Source organism: Procambarus clarkii, chromosome 11, assembly GCF_040958095.1.
Source record: "Procambarus clarkii isolate CNS0578487 chromosome 11, FALCON_Pclarkii_2.0, whole genome shotgun sequence".
Classification (NCBI taxonomy): domain Eukaryota; kingdom Metazoa; phylum Arthropoda; class Malacostraca; order Decapoda; family Cambaridae; genus Procambarus; species Procambarus clarkii.
Genome location: NC_091160.1, coordinates 34,332,220 through 34,349,395, shown reverse-complemented (window position 1 = coordinate 34,349,395; position 17,176 = coordinate 34,332,220). Strand labels below are relative to the sequence as shown.

Below are 17,176 nucleotides of genomic sequence, written 5' to 3'. Positions count from 1 at the left end.
GATGAGAGTACAGCGGTTACTCAGTGGTACAGTAATTACACATATCATTAAGCCACTGACTAATAGGGACCATTTCACAGATAGTAACCTGCCTCTCGCTGTCCAAATTAGTATTTTGTTACACAGGTAAGTACAGGAGGCCCTGTACTCATAGGATAACAAGAGTACAGGCACAGAGTACAGAGTACAGCCCTGACTTCTGACTGCTGCTATCGGAGCTGAGAGCTTCCCATACTAGTAGTTCCTGGAACACCACTCGCCAGTCGGTTTACAACCAGGTACCTAATTACCGTTGAGTGAATAGGGGCGAACAGTTAAAGATTGGCGCCCAGACAATCCTCCCTGACCATGATTCGAACAAGGGAAACTATTATGTTAAGTATGTCACCTATGCACATATTTAATAAGTCAATATTGACTTATTAAATTTGCGAGAACGGGTTGCACCATACGTTAGGTAAGGTCGGTGTTTTCTATGAAGCTTTTCAAGGGAAACTATTATGTTTAGTATGTCACCTATGCACATATTTAATAAGTCAATATTGACTTATTAAATTTGCGAGAACGGGTTGCACCATACGTTAGGTAAGGTCGGTGTTTTCTATGAAGCTTTTCAAGGGAAACTATTATGTTTAGTATGTCACCTATGCACATATTTAATAAGTCAATATTGACTTATTAAATTTGCGAGAACGGGTTGTATGGTGAGGGTGTTTAATCTCACCATTTTGCTATAATTTCTAGAGTTTCTGAATGATAGGAAAAAATAAACACAGCTATTTCGTTTACATTATATATTACAAAAGAAAATGTTAAGTGGATCATTTTGTCGAACCCTTTATAGCATTGTTTACCAATAATAATTATCATTTATTATTATTATTATAAATTAATATCCTTTAGCAATTATTTAAGCATCTGGAATAAAGTATGTAAATGGAGTTTATACGTCAATGGAAAATGTATATATATTTACAGGTGAAAGCTAGATTATACATTATGATATGAATAATTAATACATGAGCTGTGTAGGACGAGACAGAATAGTATGAAATAACTCTATATTTTATACCTTAAACACTGAGGGGTGCTGGTGGGTGTGTGTGTGTGTGTGTGTGTGTGTGTGTGTGTGTGTGTGTGTGTGTGTGTGTGTGTGTGTGTGTGTGTGTGTGTGTGTGTGTTGAGTGCTACGTTCTCGTGCTTATCTCCCCTACAAGTCGGTGGTTCCCAAGGAACAAGTCTCAAGAACCATTCTTGACATCATCAACCCTAATGACCCATGACGTCATTACGTTGACGTCGCTGACAGCCGTGACGTCACCACGACGCTGACGTAACTACCCTTGGTAATCATCCTTCCTCTGGCCGCCGTAACCTGAATAATACCGGGGGGAATTATAATTAACACTTAAGCATTTACTTGCATTATAAGTAGCGGTAGTAGCTCCCTCCCCCCCCCCCACCCCTCCCCCTAGGGGGCCATATGCAAGCAACTTTGATGTTGCAAAATGTTGAATCGTTGTTGATTAGTTACCTGTGATTGGGGGACACTGCGGCCGCAGCGTCACGCTGTGCGGGTAGGTAATGGTGGTAGTGGTGGTGGTGACGCCCTGATGCTGCGTCACTGCCTGCGTCACCGTCTCCGTCAGCCACTCTGTACTCACCTGGACACCCCCCCCCCCCCACCACCACGTCCGTTACTCATGATTTAGTACTCGTTATTGATCATTCGTCACTTGTAATCATGACTCGGATTTCATTATTATTCATTAACATTGTGGACTCTTAGCTGGACTTGGCACCACTGTCTTACCTTGGCACTGTGTTAACTCGCCGGGTGGCACTCACCGTAGACTCGTAGTGAACCAGAGTGCGGAAACTGGTCTGTGTCACGTGCTGGGAGACGGTCTGTGTAACGATGACGGTGCTAGGCTGTGGGGGGCAGTACTGTGGGGGGGGGGGGAGGGGAGAGGAAGAAGGGGGATTTGGGGGGGCAGGAAGGGGTTTGGGGATAGGGGGGGGTTGAGAAATGATAATGGTAGCATTAATAAATGGTGGTTGCTGAATATTGCTGAGTATTGGACATGATTACGACATATATAATACAGTAATCAGAACGAAGTAGATAGTACACATACGGACACAGGGTCACAAGAGCGTTAAAAGTGAGGTGCTTTTTGTGAATCCAAAAAGTATCGTCAATGTTACAATGCTTTTTTAATTTCACTAAAATGCAATAATTAAGACGATGAAGTCGATACCGTTAACATTACTGTGCGATAAGAGGCTAGTTTGTGTTCTCCAGCTGTCATCTGATCACCCAGGTAGACACAAACAGTTCGAGTGATCAACCGAGACGCATACAAGTGCCTCATCACGCATATACATGTACACTGTGTACATAAGGCGGGACCAAAGAGCCAAAACCCAACCCCCGCAAGGTGAATACACAACACAACATGTTTTTTTCGGGTAAATACCCCAGAATACACACACACTTTTCCCCTGTGTTCCAAACACCGTAGTACAGACGTACCTGGAGTGCTGTGGGTGGAGGTCCGCAGCTTCCCACTGGAGCCTGCAGCAGCAGGGACAGCAGCAGAGGCAGCAGGGACAACCTTCTCCCGCATTCACTGTCAAAATAAATTGAACATTATATACATTATACTTGTGACGCAGGACCTCAACAACGTGTGTCTCTCTACTTACACTACTTCTTATCTCGGGGTGTATGCTTCGTGGAATACACATTGTGTATCTATTAACGCGTACACATGGTGTACACATCATGGTGTACATATGGTATATGCAACATGGTGCGCACTAAATGGTGTATGCAACATAGGGTGCTGATCATCCCAAAATTAAGAAAAAATTCTAATGATAACATTTACCCTTAAACCCTCAATAAACCTTGATATAATTTTGTATCCTTGGACTTAGTGGCTTGTGTGTTAATGTCTGGTGATCATCATTGCTAAATTATATGTTTAGTGTTCCTATAGTGTTATTGGTGATGTTGTAGAGGAGAGACAGAAAGAGAAGGGGAGAGACAGAAAGAGAGAGGGAGAGAGACAGAGAAAGAGAGACAGAAAGAGAGAGGGGAGAGTAAGGGAAAGAGAGAGACAGAAAGAGAGAGGGGAGAGTAAGGGAAAGAGAGAAAGTGGGCAGACAGTCACAGACCTGAGCACTGCCGGGTACCCCCTCTCTAGTATGTATATGGCTCTTGTAGTGCAGTTGGCTCCGTTCTCGACTCTCAATCGGGGTTCGATTCCCAGGCGGAGCAAAAATACACGGTTCCTTTCAACTAATGGCTCTGTTCACCTTGTATTAAATATGTACCCGGGAGTTAGGCAACTGTTGTGGGGTTGTGTCCTGGGGGGGGGGCCGCGATACAAGCATTATATACAATGTACTCATATACAATGATAAATTCTTTGATATCTTTGAATATTCTTTGAATATCTTGTGGCCCAGACTAGTCCTTCAACTGGCTCTCGTTTCAACTACATCTAAAAATTCAACCCATAACCCAAACCATCGAGAAGAAAACCGCCAGCTCAAAGGTCAACTCGAAAATCCAAGGTCACGGGACAAGCCACATTTGAACATGAGCCAATCGGACGTTACAGTTCAAATAACGGCGTTGGAGCGGTTAAACTCCCGCGCCAGCACGAGGACATCTGTGGTCGCTTGAGCTAAGAGTTGTTTCCCAGCCGTTCCTCTCCACCAGCGAGGACAGGAGCGAGACAGGTGAAGATGGTGGGACCACAGCTCACCGTATCATGGCGACGAATGTTCGAAACTGTCACTAGTTCACCAAACAAAATCCCACAAATAACACGCTGGCCTGAAGACAGCACAGTTGGCGCGGTAAATGTGGCAGTGTGCGACATTCTTCCGTCTTATATATCAACATTCCCTTCCCAGAGTCCCTCTCCCCTTAACCACTCACTCTTTGGAGTGTTTGCATTTTCTCTGAGGGTGATCATGGCGCAGGTGTGAGCCCAACACATCCTCAAATTATGCTCGTCCAAGTCTTGGTCGCCTCCAAGCCGTAACTCTCCCCCAAAGACACATTCCTCAAATTTTCCCTGTTAATTTGGTGGTGGCTTGAAGCCTATCAACCGCTGGAGGGTTATTTAGACCACCGCAATTACTACAGAGAAAGCACAATTAAAAATTACGATGTTTTGATCTAGGTTTAGAGGAAGTGCGGGGGGAAGGGGGTCTGGGAATGGTATATAGACCTGAGAAGCCTAGCACATGGATCATATCTCCGTGACGCTGCGTCCACACCGGCATGATACGGTTAGTACAACCACATGCATATAAAGGATTTTATTCAGAGCATGAGATCCTGAACTAGACGTCCACAACGACACTGTGTGAGATCATTAACTAGTTAAGAACACTGTATGAGATCCTTAACTAGTGGACCTCTTATTAAGAACACTTGACTGTATGACATCCTTAACTAATTCACTAAAGGAGGCAGACCCATGTCTATCCCTCCTCACCTAACCTATACATACGGACGTGGGCAACAGTGTTCACTGCGGGCTCACCATAGCCCGTGCTTCTTACAACTTTTTGTTCTGAGTAGCTGAATCTAAAACAACAGTACTTGAATCGCAATCACTGGTTTCGGAAATGCCGCCAATATTGAATGCTTTTGAACATTATATTAAAATGGTGTTGGTTATATTTAAGCTAATAAGCAGCAAACCTAACCAAATTAAATTTGACAAAACCAATCTAGCCATTTCCAGAACCATGCAACCCCCTCCCATCCCCGAGCAAATGTGGAAAAATGACATTGATTAACAATAATTCAATGTTGAAGACATGTAGGGATGTTGTCAACGGTTATCTTGAGATCTTGAGGTTATCTTGAGATGATTTCGGGGACGGTGGTGGAGCAGACGGGGCCGGGCGACCCAACCTGACGATCTTCTCTCATGGAATGTTTGGCTAGAGGAGGAGGAGGTCCTCCTGGTGGGGTGATTGGCTCTCGTTCTGGGGGCACGATAGCTTCCTGGTACAACGACTCTTGCTTCCCTCAGAGGAACCAATCAGTGGGCCCATTCAAACCCAAACTATTACTCATAGTTCTGTTTTTCATTATAATGGTCATAAGTATTGAACCATAATAAGGTTTTGAAATATAGTTGGCAGCGGAGGCAGTATATATATATGGCTGACAACGTTTCTTCCAGCGGGCACAGCTTCGCTCCTGTGCCAGGTGAGTCCACTAGGGGCTCACCATAGCCCGTGCTACTTGGAACTTTTTGTTCCGTTTAGCTGAATCCAAAACAACAACTCTTCCAGAAGCGTGTTGGTGGTGGCGGCGGCCCTGGCGATGGCTGCCGTAGTGACCGCTCACAGCAACTACGACACAGTCCAGGTAAGCTCCCACTAGGCTTAACATGACTGAGCTTCACCTCTTTTGGGATTAATGTGCATTTTACCCTAAATGGAAAGGCCTTTCTTTTGATAATTACTCAGCACGTCCATAGCCGCCATGTTGAATAACCCTCTTAAGATACTCACGCATGCGCAACGAAACAGACATTGGGGGGGGGGGGAAGGGTAGAAATAGCCTAAGCTACTCTATCACTTTAGGATGTATTTTCTTGTCTCAATAAACATACTTGAACCTGAGACGGATATTTATAAAAAATAGTCACACTGAGTATACCAAATTGTGACCGTTCTTGACACATGATGAGACGCTGAAGTCTCACCCATAGGATCATCAGTGATACAGATGAGAATATTACAAACAATATCATGCAGATGACACTAAGATCTATGGTAAACTAGGAAGCGAACATTATATTGAGGCCTTACAATCTTCATGAAATCTACAAATGGCCGGAAGACTGGCAAATACTTTTTTTTAATATTGAAAAACGCAAGAAGGACATAGCTCCTCCATTTGGAGAAAGTACATCACCTGGACGACAAAAAATCATTCCAGAAGAACAATTTTGAATAAAAACTTGCTTTCTGTCCTCGTCGAGACCACTAGTGAGATGGTGGCCCTCAGGTAAATTCAGGTAAACTCTGGACACCTACGAGTCTCACCATGATGGTTTGATAATTTGTCAATAGACTGGTAATGCATATGTAAATAAACTATGCACCGAGGACGCCGACGGGTATATACATATGGCTTCTAATTATGACATATGACTTCCTAACAGATTGATGGTTCTTGTATACCAAGGCTACAAGAAGTGACCACCAGCACGGAGACTTTCACCACCTACCTCACTGACACCTACTACCACGTCAACACCTTCTCCAAGACCAGAGTACGTCACCACCAGTAGCCTAGTGTCACCAGTAGCCTAGTGTCACTAGTAGCCTAGTGCCACCAGTAGCCTAGTGCCACCAGTAGCCTAGTGCCACTAGTAGCCTAGTGCCACTAGTAGCCTAGTGCCACCAGTAGCCTAGTGCCACCAGTAGCCTAGTGCCACTAGTAGCCTAGTGCCACTAGTAGCCTAGTGCCACTAGTAGCCTAGTGCCACCAGTAGCCTAGTGCCACTAGTAGCCTAGTGCCACCAGTAGCCTAGTGCCACCAGTAGCCTAGTGCCACTAGTAGCCTAGTGCCACTAGTAGCCTAGTGCCACTAGTAGCCTAGTGTCACTAGTAGCCTAGTGTCACTAGTAGCCTAGTGTCACTAGTAGCCTAGTGCCACCAGTAGCCTAGTGTCACTAGTAGCCTAGTGCCACCAGTAGCCTAGTGCCACCAGTAGCTTAGTGCCACCAGTAGCCTAGTAACGCTGACGTTAGTCTTGATGACTGGTTCAACGTCGATTCTTTGTTATTCTAACGTAGATAATGTTGATGTTACGTTGATATAACATTTCCTGAGCTGGGAATGTCTTATATTTGATACATAAGCCTCTGAGTGCCATTCACAGTGCCAGTCGCTGCTGCTGACAACGACGCTGCAGCTGACGCAATACTTGACGCAGGCACTGACGCAGACGCAGACCAGCACCCGCTTCCAGTTAATAGGCGTGACGCAGCCCTGTCCCCAGATACCGTCAGGTGGTAGGCCTATTCTCCCCTATTACTGATACATCCGCTACTATCAATGATTATAATGGTATCGTGTTGAATACTGATGAAGTCCACATTATGCAATGGGTGTCGCAAGGTCTTTTGCAACTATGGGTCTCATTGACAGGTTCCGGAATAGCAGACATGGTAGGCTACTAGGACTAGTCTGGCTACGAGGACTAGCCAGGCTACGAGGACTAGCCAGGCTGCGAGGACTAGCCAGGCTACGAGGACTAGCCAGGTTACGTGGGACTAGCCAGGCTACGAGGACTAGCCAGGTTACGTGGGACTAGCCAGGCTACGAGGACTAGCCAGGCTACGAGGACTAGCCAGTCGTATATGGCGCTGTATTTCCAACAATTTTGCTAATTTCTCCTTATTTTAGTTTTACTCTGATTAAATTTTATACAGTTCCCTGTGTTTGTGTTTTGTTCATCGATTCCCACAATTTCCATGGTAAGCTAACCTGTTGTTGAACATCTGTAGCCTCACTACCCTGTTGTTGAACACCTGTAGCCTCACTACCCTGTTGTTGAACACCTGTAGCCTCACTACCCTGTTGTTGAACACCTGTAGCCTCACTACCCTGTTGTTGAACATCTGTAGCCTCACTACCCTGTTGTTGAACACCTGTAGCCTCACTACCCTGTTGTTGAACATCTGTAGCCTCACTAACTCCACACTAACCTGTTGTTGAACACCTGTAGCCTCACTACCCTGTTGTTGAACACCTGTAGCCTCACTACCCTGTTGTTGAACACCTGTAGCCTCACTACCCTGTTGTTGAACACCTGTAGCCTCACTACCCTGTTGTTGAACACCTGTAGCCTCACTACCCTGTTGTTGAACACCTGTAGCCTCACTACCCTGTTGTTGAACATCTGTAGCCTCACTACCCTGTTGTTGAACACCTGTAGCCTCACTACCCTGTTGTTGAACATCTGTAGCCTCACTAACTCCACACTAACCTGTTGTTGAACACCTGTAGCCTCACTACCCTGTTGTTGAACACCTGTAGCCTCACTACCCTGTTGTTGAACACCTGTAGCCTCACTACCCTGTTGTTGAACACCTGTAGCCTCACTACCCTGTTGTTGAACACCTGTAGCCTCACTAACCTGTTGTTGAACACCTGTAGCCTCACTAACTTGATGTTGAACATCTGTAGCCTCACTAACTCCACACTAACCTGTTGTTGAACACCTGTAGCCTCACTAACTCCTCCCTAACCTGTTGTTCAACACCTGTAGCCTCACTAACTCTACACTAACCTGTTGTTGAACACCTGTAGCCTCACTACCTTGTTGTTGAACACCTGTAGCCTCACTAACTCCACACGAACCTGTTGTTGAACACCTGTAGCTTCACTACCCTGTTGTTGAACACCTGTAGCCTCACTAACCTGTCGTTGAACACCTGTAGCCTCACTAACTCCACACTAACCTGTTGTTGAACACCTATAACCTCACTAACTCCCCTTAACATAGGCCTAACAGTCTTTCTGTTCCCGACAATTAATGGAAAAAAAACTCCACCTGTGTTAGCCTAGCCGGTCACACCGACCTCTCAACTGTGATACAAAACTCAAGACATCTTATCAGATTAGATCAAGTGTCCCTGACAGTCAGATTTCAAGACCTTCATATCTGACGTTCTTCCAAGAGGTTTGTAAAGGAGGAAATGTATATGTTTATCTCTCAGAATGTTCGGTAATATGTATATTGTTTGTGATGTGTGTCTATGTATGTATTAACACGTTGTACTGAACGGGGTGAGAATAGCTTGAGCTACCTCATCCCTTTGTGTGGATTTTACCTCAATAAACTTATTTCAATTTCAATTTCAATTTCCAAGAGGTTGCTTCTTGCTATATTAACGATCGTCATGCCTATTTGTCTTCTTGTTAACCAATAATTGTAATTCATTGCGTCGGGGGGACAGGCAGCCAGTGTACATATATATAAATATATACATGTTTGGCTGGTTGAACCACTGACCCTTTCCCAGGATGTAACCCAATAGTAAGCTGAATAACTCAGAAGTACTTATTTATTACTGCTAGGTGAACAGAGGTATTAGGTGGATAAAACGCGCCCAAGCCATTTCTGTTCAGCCCTGCGGGGATTCGAACCCGAAAATCTTGAGTGTGAGTCGCGAACGATCCCTACTGTATTATTCATGTTATTGGTATGTTGCTACTGACACCATGGTTGACAGGGAGACCAACAGGTGCGTAATAGGAACGCAACAGGGACACACTCCTGTTAACAGAGTTCCTACCATGATGGCTTGTTACCCTTCAACAGGGACACCCTCCCGTTAACAGACGTCCTACCATGATGGCTTGTTACCCTTCAACAGGGACACCCTCCCGTTAACAGACGTCCTACCATGATGGCTTGTTACCCTTCAACAGGGACACCCTCCTGTTAACAGACGTCCTACCATGATGGCTTGTTACCATTCAACAGGGACACCCTCCCGTTAACAGATTTCCTACCATGATGAGATTGCTACCATTCAACAGAGACACCCTCCCGTTAACAGACTTCCTACCATGATGAGATTGCTACCATTCAACAGGGACACCATCCCGTTAACAGACTTCCTACCATGATGGCTTTGTTACCATTCAACAGAGACACCCTCCCGTTAACAGACTTCCTACCATGATGAGACTGTTGCCATTCAACAGAGACACCTTCCCGTTAAACCTTTAATGCAACCGTAACTGAAAACTCAAGAATAATCATTGTACTTGACTTCTCATACGACTAGAAAGCTCCACTAACTAGCAAGATAACTGGGTAAGCGACCAATGAGCTTCTGCATTATATATATATATATATATATATATATATATATATGTCGTACCTAGTAGCCAGAACTCACTTCTCAGCCTACTATGCAAGGCCCGATTTGCCTAATAAGCCAAGTTTTCCTGAATTAATATATTTTCTCTAATTTTTTTCTTGTGAAATGATAAAGCTACCCATTTCATTATGTATGAGGTCAATTGTTTTTTATTGGAGATAAAATTAACGTAGATATATGACCGAACCTAACCAACCCTACCTAACCTAACCTAACCTATCTTTATAGGTTAGGTTAGGTTAGGTAGCCAAAAAAGTTAGGTTAGGTTAGGTTAGGTAGGTTAGGTAGTCGAAAAACAATTAAATCATGAAAACTTGGCTTATTAGGCAAATCGGGCCTTGCATAGTAGGCTGAGAAGTGCATTCTGGCTACTAGGTACGACATATATATATATATATATATATATATATATATATATATATATATATATATATTTAATAATAAAACAGATTTACGATTTCATCAATTGCCAAGGTTATAGCTCTCAATCGATAGGGCAAATATGCGTCGCTTTCGTTAATTGAATGTATATTATATTATCATTTGTTATATTATTAATTAATTTGAAATATTATATTGTTAATTTTAATCCCTATATATATAAATATTCTGGATATTGTGTGACTATGATTTTCAGCGGATAATGGGTATTTTTGGTAGTATTAATATCAATTTTTTTGATTAATGCGACGAACAGAGATAACAAGATAGGCCGCTTTCATTTGAATAACACAAAATTTAAATTAAAATAATTTCCGTATGGTTAATTGTAATATTTAATGTTTTTAAGGACATAATGCATATTATTTGCTTGTAAAAGTGTGAGATTGTAAAGAGATTGAAGGAAGCGGGTGTGTGTGGAGGAGGTTAGCCAGTGGGACCACAACAGCCATGGCGTCGTCTGCTCCTCAAAGGCTCTCTGTCATCAACAGACACCTGAGTGGCCGCAGGAGGCGGGAGGAGGCCGCAGGCGAGGCCGCACCCTCCACAGGGCGTGAGGGTGGGGCTGGAGAGGGGCGGCAAGGGGTGGTGTGGGCGGCGGCAGGGGCGGCGGCGGGGCGGGGCCAAGACCAGACCCCAGGCAAGCCTGTGGAGCCTCGGAACACAGTCCCCAGGAGGAGGTGAGTCCTGTGTCAGGTGGTCAGGCAGCTTTGTTTAGGCAGCTGTATGGTCGGACTGGTCGGCCATCAGTCTGGTGGTCGAGCAGCTCTACGTTTGGACTGGTCGGGCATCAGTCCGGTGGTCGAGCAGTTCTACGTTCGGACTGGTCGACCACCAGTCCGGTGATCTAGCAGCTCTACGTTTGGACTGGTCGACCATCAGTCCGGTGGTCGAGCAGCTCTATGTTCAGACTGGTCGGGCATCAGTCCGGTGGTCGAGCAGTTCTACGTTCGGACTGGTCGACCACCAGTCCGGTGGTCGAGCAGTTCTACGTTCGGACTGGTCGACCACCAGTCCAGTGGTCGAGCAGTTCTACGTTCGGACTGGTCGACCACCAGTCCGGTGGTCGAGCAGCTCTACGTTCGGCATCAGTCCGGTGGTCGAACAGCTCTACAGGGTTCACCTAATTTCCCAAAGCTACTCATAGCTTCCTAACATTACGTAAGTAATGAAGACATATATATTTACTTGCTATAATGTTGGTGATGAACGTAGAACTTGAAAAAATATATATTTTTACTCAGAAATAATATAATTTTATAACGAAATTAGACGAAACAAAGTGCAGGTCATGCTACACAGAATTTGAATTGAACTATCAAGGGGAAAGTGCCAAGCCATTATGACTATATAGCACTGGGAAAGGATCAGGATAAGGATTTGGGATGGAACGTGGGACGGGGGGATGGGATGGTGCCCAACCACTTGGACGGTCGGGGATTGAACACCGACCTACATAACGCGAGACCGTCGCTCTGCCGTCCAGCCCAAGTGGCTGAGTCGATGATCCAAGCGACAATGTCGTGACTTTGGGTAATTAGATGAGCTCAATTTCACTATGAAATTATATTATTTCAGAGTAAAAATATATTTTTTCATGTTCTACATTCGGCACCAACATTATAGTGAGTAAATATATCACATTTCTTCACTACTTACATAATACTAGAAAGCTTTGGGTAGCTTTAAGTAGACTTGGATAGCTTTGGATAATTAGATGAACCGGGTCTACATTCAGACTGGCCTGTCAGGTCGAATAGCCAAGTGCTTTGACTGACATTGTCAGGAAGGTGGCATTTGTCCCTTAAGATTGCTCCGTACTGTTTCCCCCGGTCTTCCATTTTAAGTATAATTAAATAGTGCCAACACGATAACACGACGCCATCAATGGAAGACATCGGTCACCTTGGACTCGTTGGATATCTAGCATACACAAAGTGTTGCACCATGTATGTTTGGTGACCTTGGTGGCATATTTTGTGAAAATCGTAAATCGATAAAATAACGTTTCTTCCCACAGGCAAGAATTGCTAAAATGGAATGGGTGGGGATACAAGGACTCTAAGTTCGTGGTGCACAAGGAGAAGGACTACTATGTGGCGTTTACGGGAGACAGGTGAGCGTCCAGTGTAACTCGAATAATTTACTCATTAACAAGCATGATTAGTTATTTCCACATATTATAATAATAATAAGGCTTCCTAGTGTACTTAAATTCAAAATAATAATAATGTTTATTGCCCTAAATGTGGTGCTTCAAATACAGTTTATGATTACAGTATTGCCCTGATTGCAATATTTTGTTGTCAAATATTTAGTATAAATAATTATAGCATGAGAATATATTTGTTACAGTGCTAAAAACATTAAAATTTGGCAAGCATGAAGTCATTGTTTTTATATTTTATTTTTAACCTTTTTAGCAAATGATAATAAAGTGTTTAGGCTCATATGTCAGTATGATTTGGTACGCAAACCACCATTGGAAAAATGTTAGTGTATTAAGATGTATTAGTACTGTATTAAGATTTGTTTATCTGGCACTTTAGGGCAGTACAACATCTTGGGAGCATGTGTAGATTTGCCAGTTTTAGATGTTCCTTATGAAAAAGGTGAATGGCGATCATTAACTTTGAATGCTGGGGAACTGGCTCTCTTCAAAGGCCTAGTCTAGATTACATTACAGTACAGTATTTATGTTTGTCTCAAAGATTAGCAAAACTACCAACAATATGATAAAGAGGGCTATGGTTTTGTATTACTTTTAAAGGTACAAAATTGGCAACCTGGTTTTACCTCACTTTGCCGACTGGGTGAAAGCGACGTTAGGGGTCAACTTCGATGACTACACCCCACCACAACCTCTACCTCGACCCCAAGACTTTCCCCAACCTACTATACAGCAAGGTATATAATTACATACAGTAAGATCCTACTTGAATAGATGTGTGTGGATGCAATGACAGAAATTTGCTTGGGTTACATTGAGTGGGGTCTTGCATGACGAACGGTCGTGTGTGACAAGAGGCATTGCGGGACAAGGGACCCATACGTGACGAGGGGGCCATGCAGGACGAGGGGCCCGTGCGTGACAAAAGGCCCGTGTTCCATTTCTTTATAAGAGAGAGTGTCTGCCCAAGGTTGAAGGCCAGATGCTTGGGGCTGGCCTCGCCCGACTTTCACACATGAAGCAGGTTGAGTATGGGACGGTCATAGACCAGTTTGGGTTGGCTCCAGTGTCACACTATCTAGAAATATCAGCATCTGACCCCCCCCCCCCTCCCTCCACTTCCTGTGGAATTTTCCAAATCTGAAATATTGGTTGTGTTATCTGGACTTTTTTTTTTTTTTTTAGCAATTTCAGTTATTTGTTGTATAATTTTTCTGAGAACGGGGGGTGGGGGAAGAGGGGGGGATAAAGGTGGTGAGAGGGGTTGAGACTCGGGCATAGCTGGGTACCCCCTCCACTATGACAATAGTGTATGTGAGCAGTGTACACCTAGTATGTGTGTGTGGGTGTGGATGTGTGTGGGTGTGGGTGTGGGTGTGGATGTGTGTGGGTGTGTGTGGTGGAGTGCTGCTGTGGAGGATTTGCTGGAGTAGTGTTTTAATTATCAGTGATAATATATTGTAAGATATGGCGAGTGAACGAGTGTCCATTGTAATCTCTTCAGTTTCTTTTTTCTGTGTTTTTTTCCTGTTTGGTTCCAGACTGATATTTTCTATCCAGAGGAAGATGGGGGCAATGATAATGAATTAGTAAATTTGTTATTAGTATTTAAATACATGTTTGCAGAGTTCCTGGATGAAATACAGACAGAGGGGATCACCCATAGCATAGATGGAGAAGATCGTCTGTTCCGCGCTCATGGTCATACACTGGCAGAGATATTTACTCTTAGAGAAGGAATGTTTCCAAGAATTCCAGATCTAGTCGTATGGCCAAGTAAGTCTTAACACCATAGTTACTTCAGAGTTTCATTGAACATATTGTATATTCAATTTGATCAATGTATCCATTAACTGTATAGCACTCTTTATTATCAAATAGATAATTTTGTCTCGGACCTTGTTTACATTGTGCGGTGTTTTGAAAGTAGAGGTGGAACAACTTTGAGAAAAAATTAGTGTTTATAAGAGAGAGAGTGTGGAGCTGAGAAAGAATCTGCGAGTGTGTACAAATTACCCAAAGGCGAGAAACGAGAAAATCCAGGTCATGTACAGAAGAGGATCGAAACGATAATTTCTTTTGCTGTGCCTTCGTGGAGAGCACAGTGATGGGGTTATATGGGGCAACAAAGATAGGACAATGAAGAGCATTGGCAAGCAAGGTAAAAGCATACCGATAGTTGGGCGCTAACAGGTTACATATAAGACATTCTGTAACCAGATTAGACAGAAGAGAATGCTGGTGTGCTGTCCAGGTATTATTGATAACATTAATATCACAGTGGCTGGAAATGGGAAGACATCCATAGTGTTTCTCAATGATGGTGGCTATTATATTGGGGAATATTGCGAGGAATTAATGACCAAATTTAGGACATCAATGAAGTTAATTAGGGCCGAGGGAAGTATACCGATCATATTTGACAATTAACTGGGTGATGAATGATTTAGCACAAGTGGTATCAATTGTTGTATTGGCTGGACAAATACTATGCAAATCTAATGTATTCTTAAATATACTTTTGACAATTCTATGGCAAATTTGAAAACGTGAAAGGTTTTAAGAAGTATTTTTCAGATAGTGGTAACAAAGATTGATGCAGGCATGCAAATCATAATGCTATTGAGGTGTATATATACTGTACTTCACAAGTGGCAGGAGTATTCTAAACAAAATGGACGAGTTAAGTTTACTAGTGTGTTTGGAAATACTGTAATAGATAATAATAATAATATATTTACGAACAGTACATACATAGCTGCAGCGTTACAGTACAAACATTCTGTTAGATTTAAAGATAGAGGTAGTACATACAGTACCTAAAGCCACTAGTACGCATAGCGTTTCAGATTTAAAGATAGAGGTAGTACATACAATACCTAAAGCCACTAGTACGCATAGCGTTTCAGGCAAATAGATGTTGTTGCCAATAGATGTTGCAAATAGATGTTGTTGCCAATAGATGTTGCAAATAGATGTTGTTGCCATCACAGGAGCGTAAGTAACTGTTGAAACCAGGATTTTCAGCAGAGTATCAAATAAAGGGATACATATACAGTACTATAAACTGTCTTACGGTGATAGGCACGTTAGACAAGGTGGGGGGTAATAATAAGACTTATCGGAGAAAATTAAAATTGTAAAAAACATGTATGGAGAAAAGCTGAAGCTAATGTAGTTCTACCAAAGTGTAATTAGCCAAGTGTGGTTACAAGATAAGAGCTATCCCTAGAAACACAAACTGAAACTGTCTCTATTTTCCACTTGTTACAACTTGTAATACAGTTGTTACAGCTTGGCTTAACGTGTTTATGACGTATTAGAACGTTGTTACAACTTGCTATATTGGTTGTTATAACTGGTTAGGAGGTGTTAAAACTTGTTCCAACATTGTATCAACGTTGTAGTTTCGGTGTGTCTTTGGCGGGATACTCGTGGTGTCTCATTTTCCCTATAATGTTTGGTATGTGATGTTTTTAATCATCTGATAGTTTTGGCATACAGTACCCTGGTGTTTAATTTTCTCCAGAAAACCATAGTGAGGTGGAGAAACTTGTTGACTTGGCCGGTAGATGCCAGGTGGCTCTAATTCCATTTGGTGGAGGGACGAGCGTTTCCGGAGCTTTGTTATGTCCAGAGGAGGAGAGCAGGATGATTGTGTCCCTCGATACCTCGCAGATGGTGAGTCTGAAAGAGATGTGCAGTATACATAAGATATTTTGTTTGAATCTTGAGGATTTGTATTGATTCATTTATTTAGTTTATTTGCACCTCTGTATAGGAACAATAATACATAAATGAAATGCACACTCTTTTTATCTGGGAATATCTTTCCTTGTTTGACAAATTTTCATTAAAGACAAAATTATATGGCTTTATTGTGTTGTTGAGAGTAAATTCAATCAAGTTTTTGTTAGGAAAGTTATTATCCCAATCTGAGTTATATATGGAATTGCAGAGCCTGTAGCAAGATTTTAAAAGCTTTAGGTAAACACTTTGGATGAATAGATTGGCGTGTTCAGTTTTTAATCTTGCTTATGTTATTTCTGGGCTCTTTCCTGCTGCTGCTGGAAGCTAAGCATATATGATAGTGAAGGAGTTTGCTTAGAAGTGGAGTTAAATGTTTTCAAAACAGAATAAGGAGGTTATATATGCCTCATAAGAATAAGGTAGTCTTAAGTACATATATTTTGATATTTCCTTGTCAAACGTCTGGTTGTTGAAGGATATCACGAAGGTATGTTTTTTCAGTGTCGTATCTTATGGTTAGATGAGAAGAACCTAACGGCAAGGATAGAAGCAGGGATTATCGGGCAAGATCTTGAGAGACAACTTCAAGCCCGAGGCTACACTACTGGCCATGAACCTGATTCCTATGAATTTTCTAGGTAAGGGAGATCACAGGAGTAAGTTTTCTTATTGTAATTTTTCTGTTGTGTATTGAAGTTAAAATCTGTCTCGTCCTTGTCATTTCTCTAATTTTCAGTGACTATGGGTTCAGGTAATTTCACTGCAAAACTGTGCCCTAGAGTGACTGTTCTATAAGAGGGGTTCCCTTTTATTTTATTTTATTTTATTTTATTGTTAAAAACAAAGTATACTATAGAGTAAATGCAGC

General features: G+C 42.7%; 2 protein-coding genes and 1 long non-coding RNA gene across 4 annotated transcripts in view; 2 read left to right on the top strand and 1 right to left on the bottom strand.

Moving 5' to 3' along the window:
* Positions 1-815: 815 nt before the first annotated feature.
* LOC123758272 (uncharacterized) lies at positions 816-13,732 on the bottom strand. The gene is made up of 5 exons (XR_011228072.1): positions 13,372-13,732; positions 2,537-2,633; positions 1,849-1,947; positions 1,535-1,664; positions 816-1,375 (listed from the first exon to the last, which is right to left on the bottom strand). It is a non-coding gene; the product is annotated as an uncharacterized lncRNA (long non-coding RNA).
* LOC123758273 (uncharacterized) lies at positions 3,920-7,574 on the top strand. Of its 2 annotated transcripts, none has more exons than XM_045742449.2 (5): positions 3,920-4,311; positions 5,332-5,407; positions 6,210-6,320; positions 6,932-7,064; positions 7,201-7,574. In XM_045742449.2, the coding sequence occupies exons 1-5, from the start codon at positions 4,304-4,306 to the stop codon at positions 7,230-7,232; spliced, it is 360 nt and encodes a 119-aa protein (XP_045598405.2). In that variant the 5' UTR covers positions 3,920-4,303; the 3' UTR covers positions 7,233-7,574. The 2 variants fall into 2 exon arrangements, with proteins under 2 accessions (XP_045598405.2, XP_045598406.2); XM_045742450.2 differs by having other exon boundaries at positions 3,923-4,311; positions 6,932-7,061; positions 7,201-7,571.
* The window catches only part of Agps (alkyldihydroxyacetonephosphate synthase), a 21,303-nt gene continuing 14,950 nt past the window's right edge, over positions 10,824-17,176 (top strand). The window contains exons 1-6 of the mRNA XM_045742447.2: positions 10,824-11,068; positions 12,409-12,504; positions 13,159-13,295; positions 14,185-14,334; positions 16,088-16,239; positions 16,810-16,946. Coding sequence (XP_045598403.2) covers positions 10,839-11,068; positions 12,409-12,504; positions 13,159-13,295; positions 14,185-14,334; positions 16,088-16,239; positions 16,810-16,946 — 902 coding nt within the window. The 5' untranslated portion in view covers positions 10,824-10,838. The remainder of the gene's footprint in view (positions 11,069-12,408; positions 12,505-13,158; positions 13,296-14,184; positions 14,335-16,087; positions 16,240-16,809; positions 16,947-17,176) is intronic.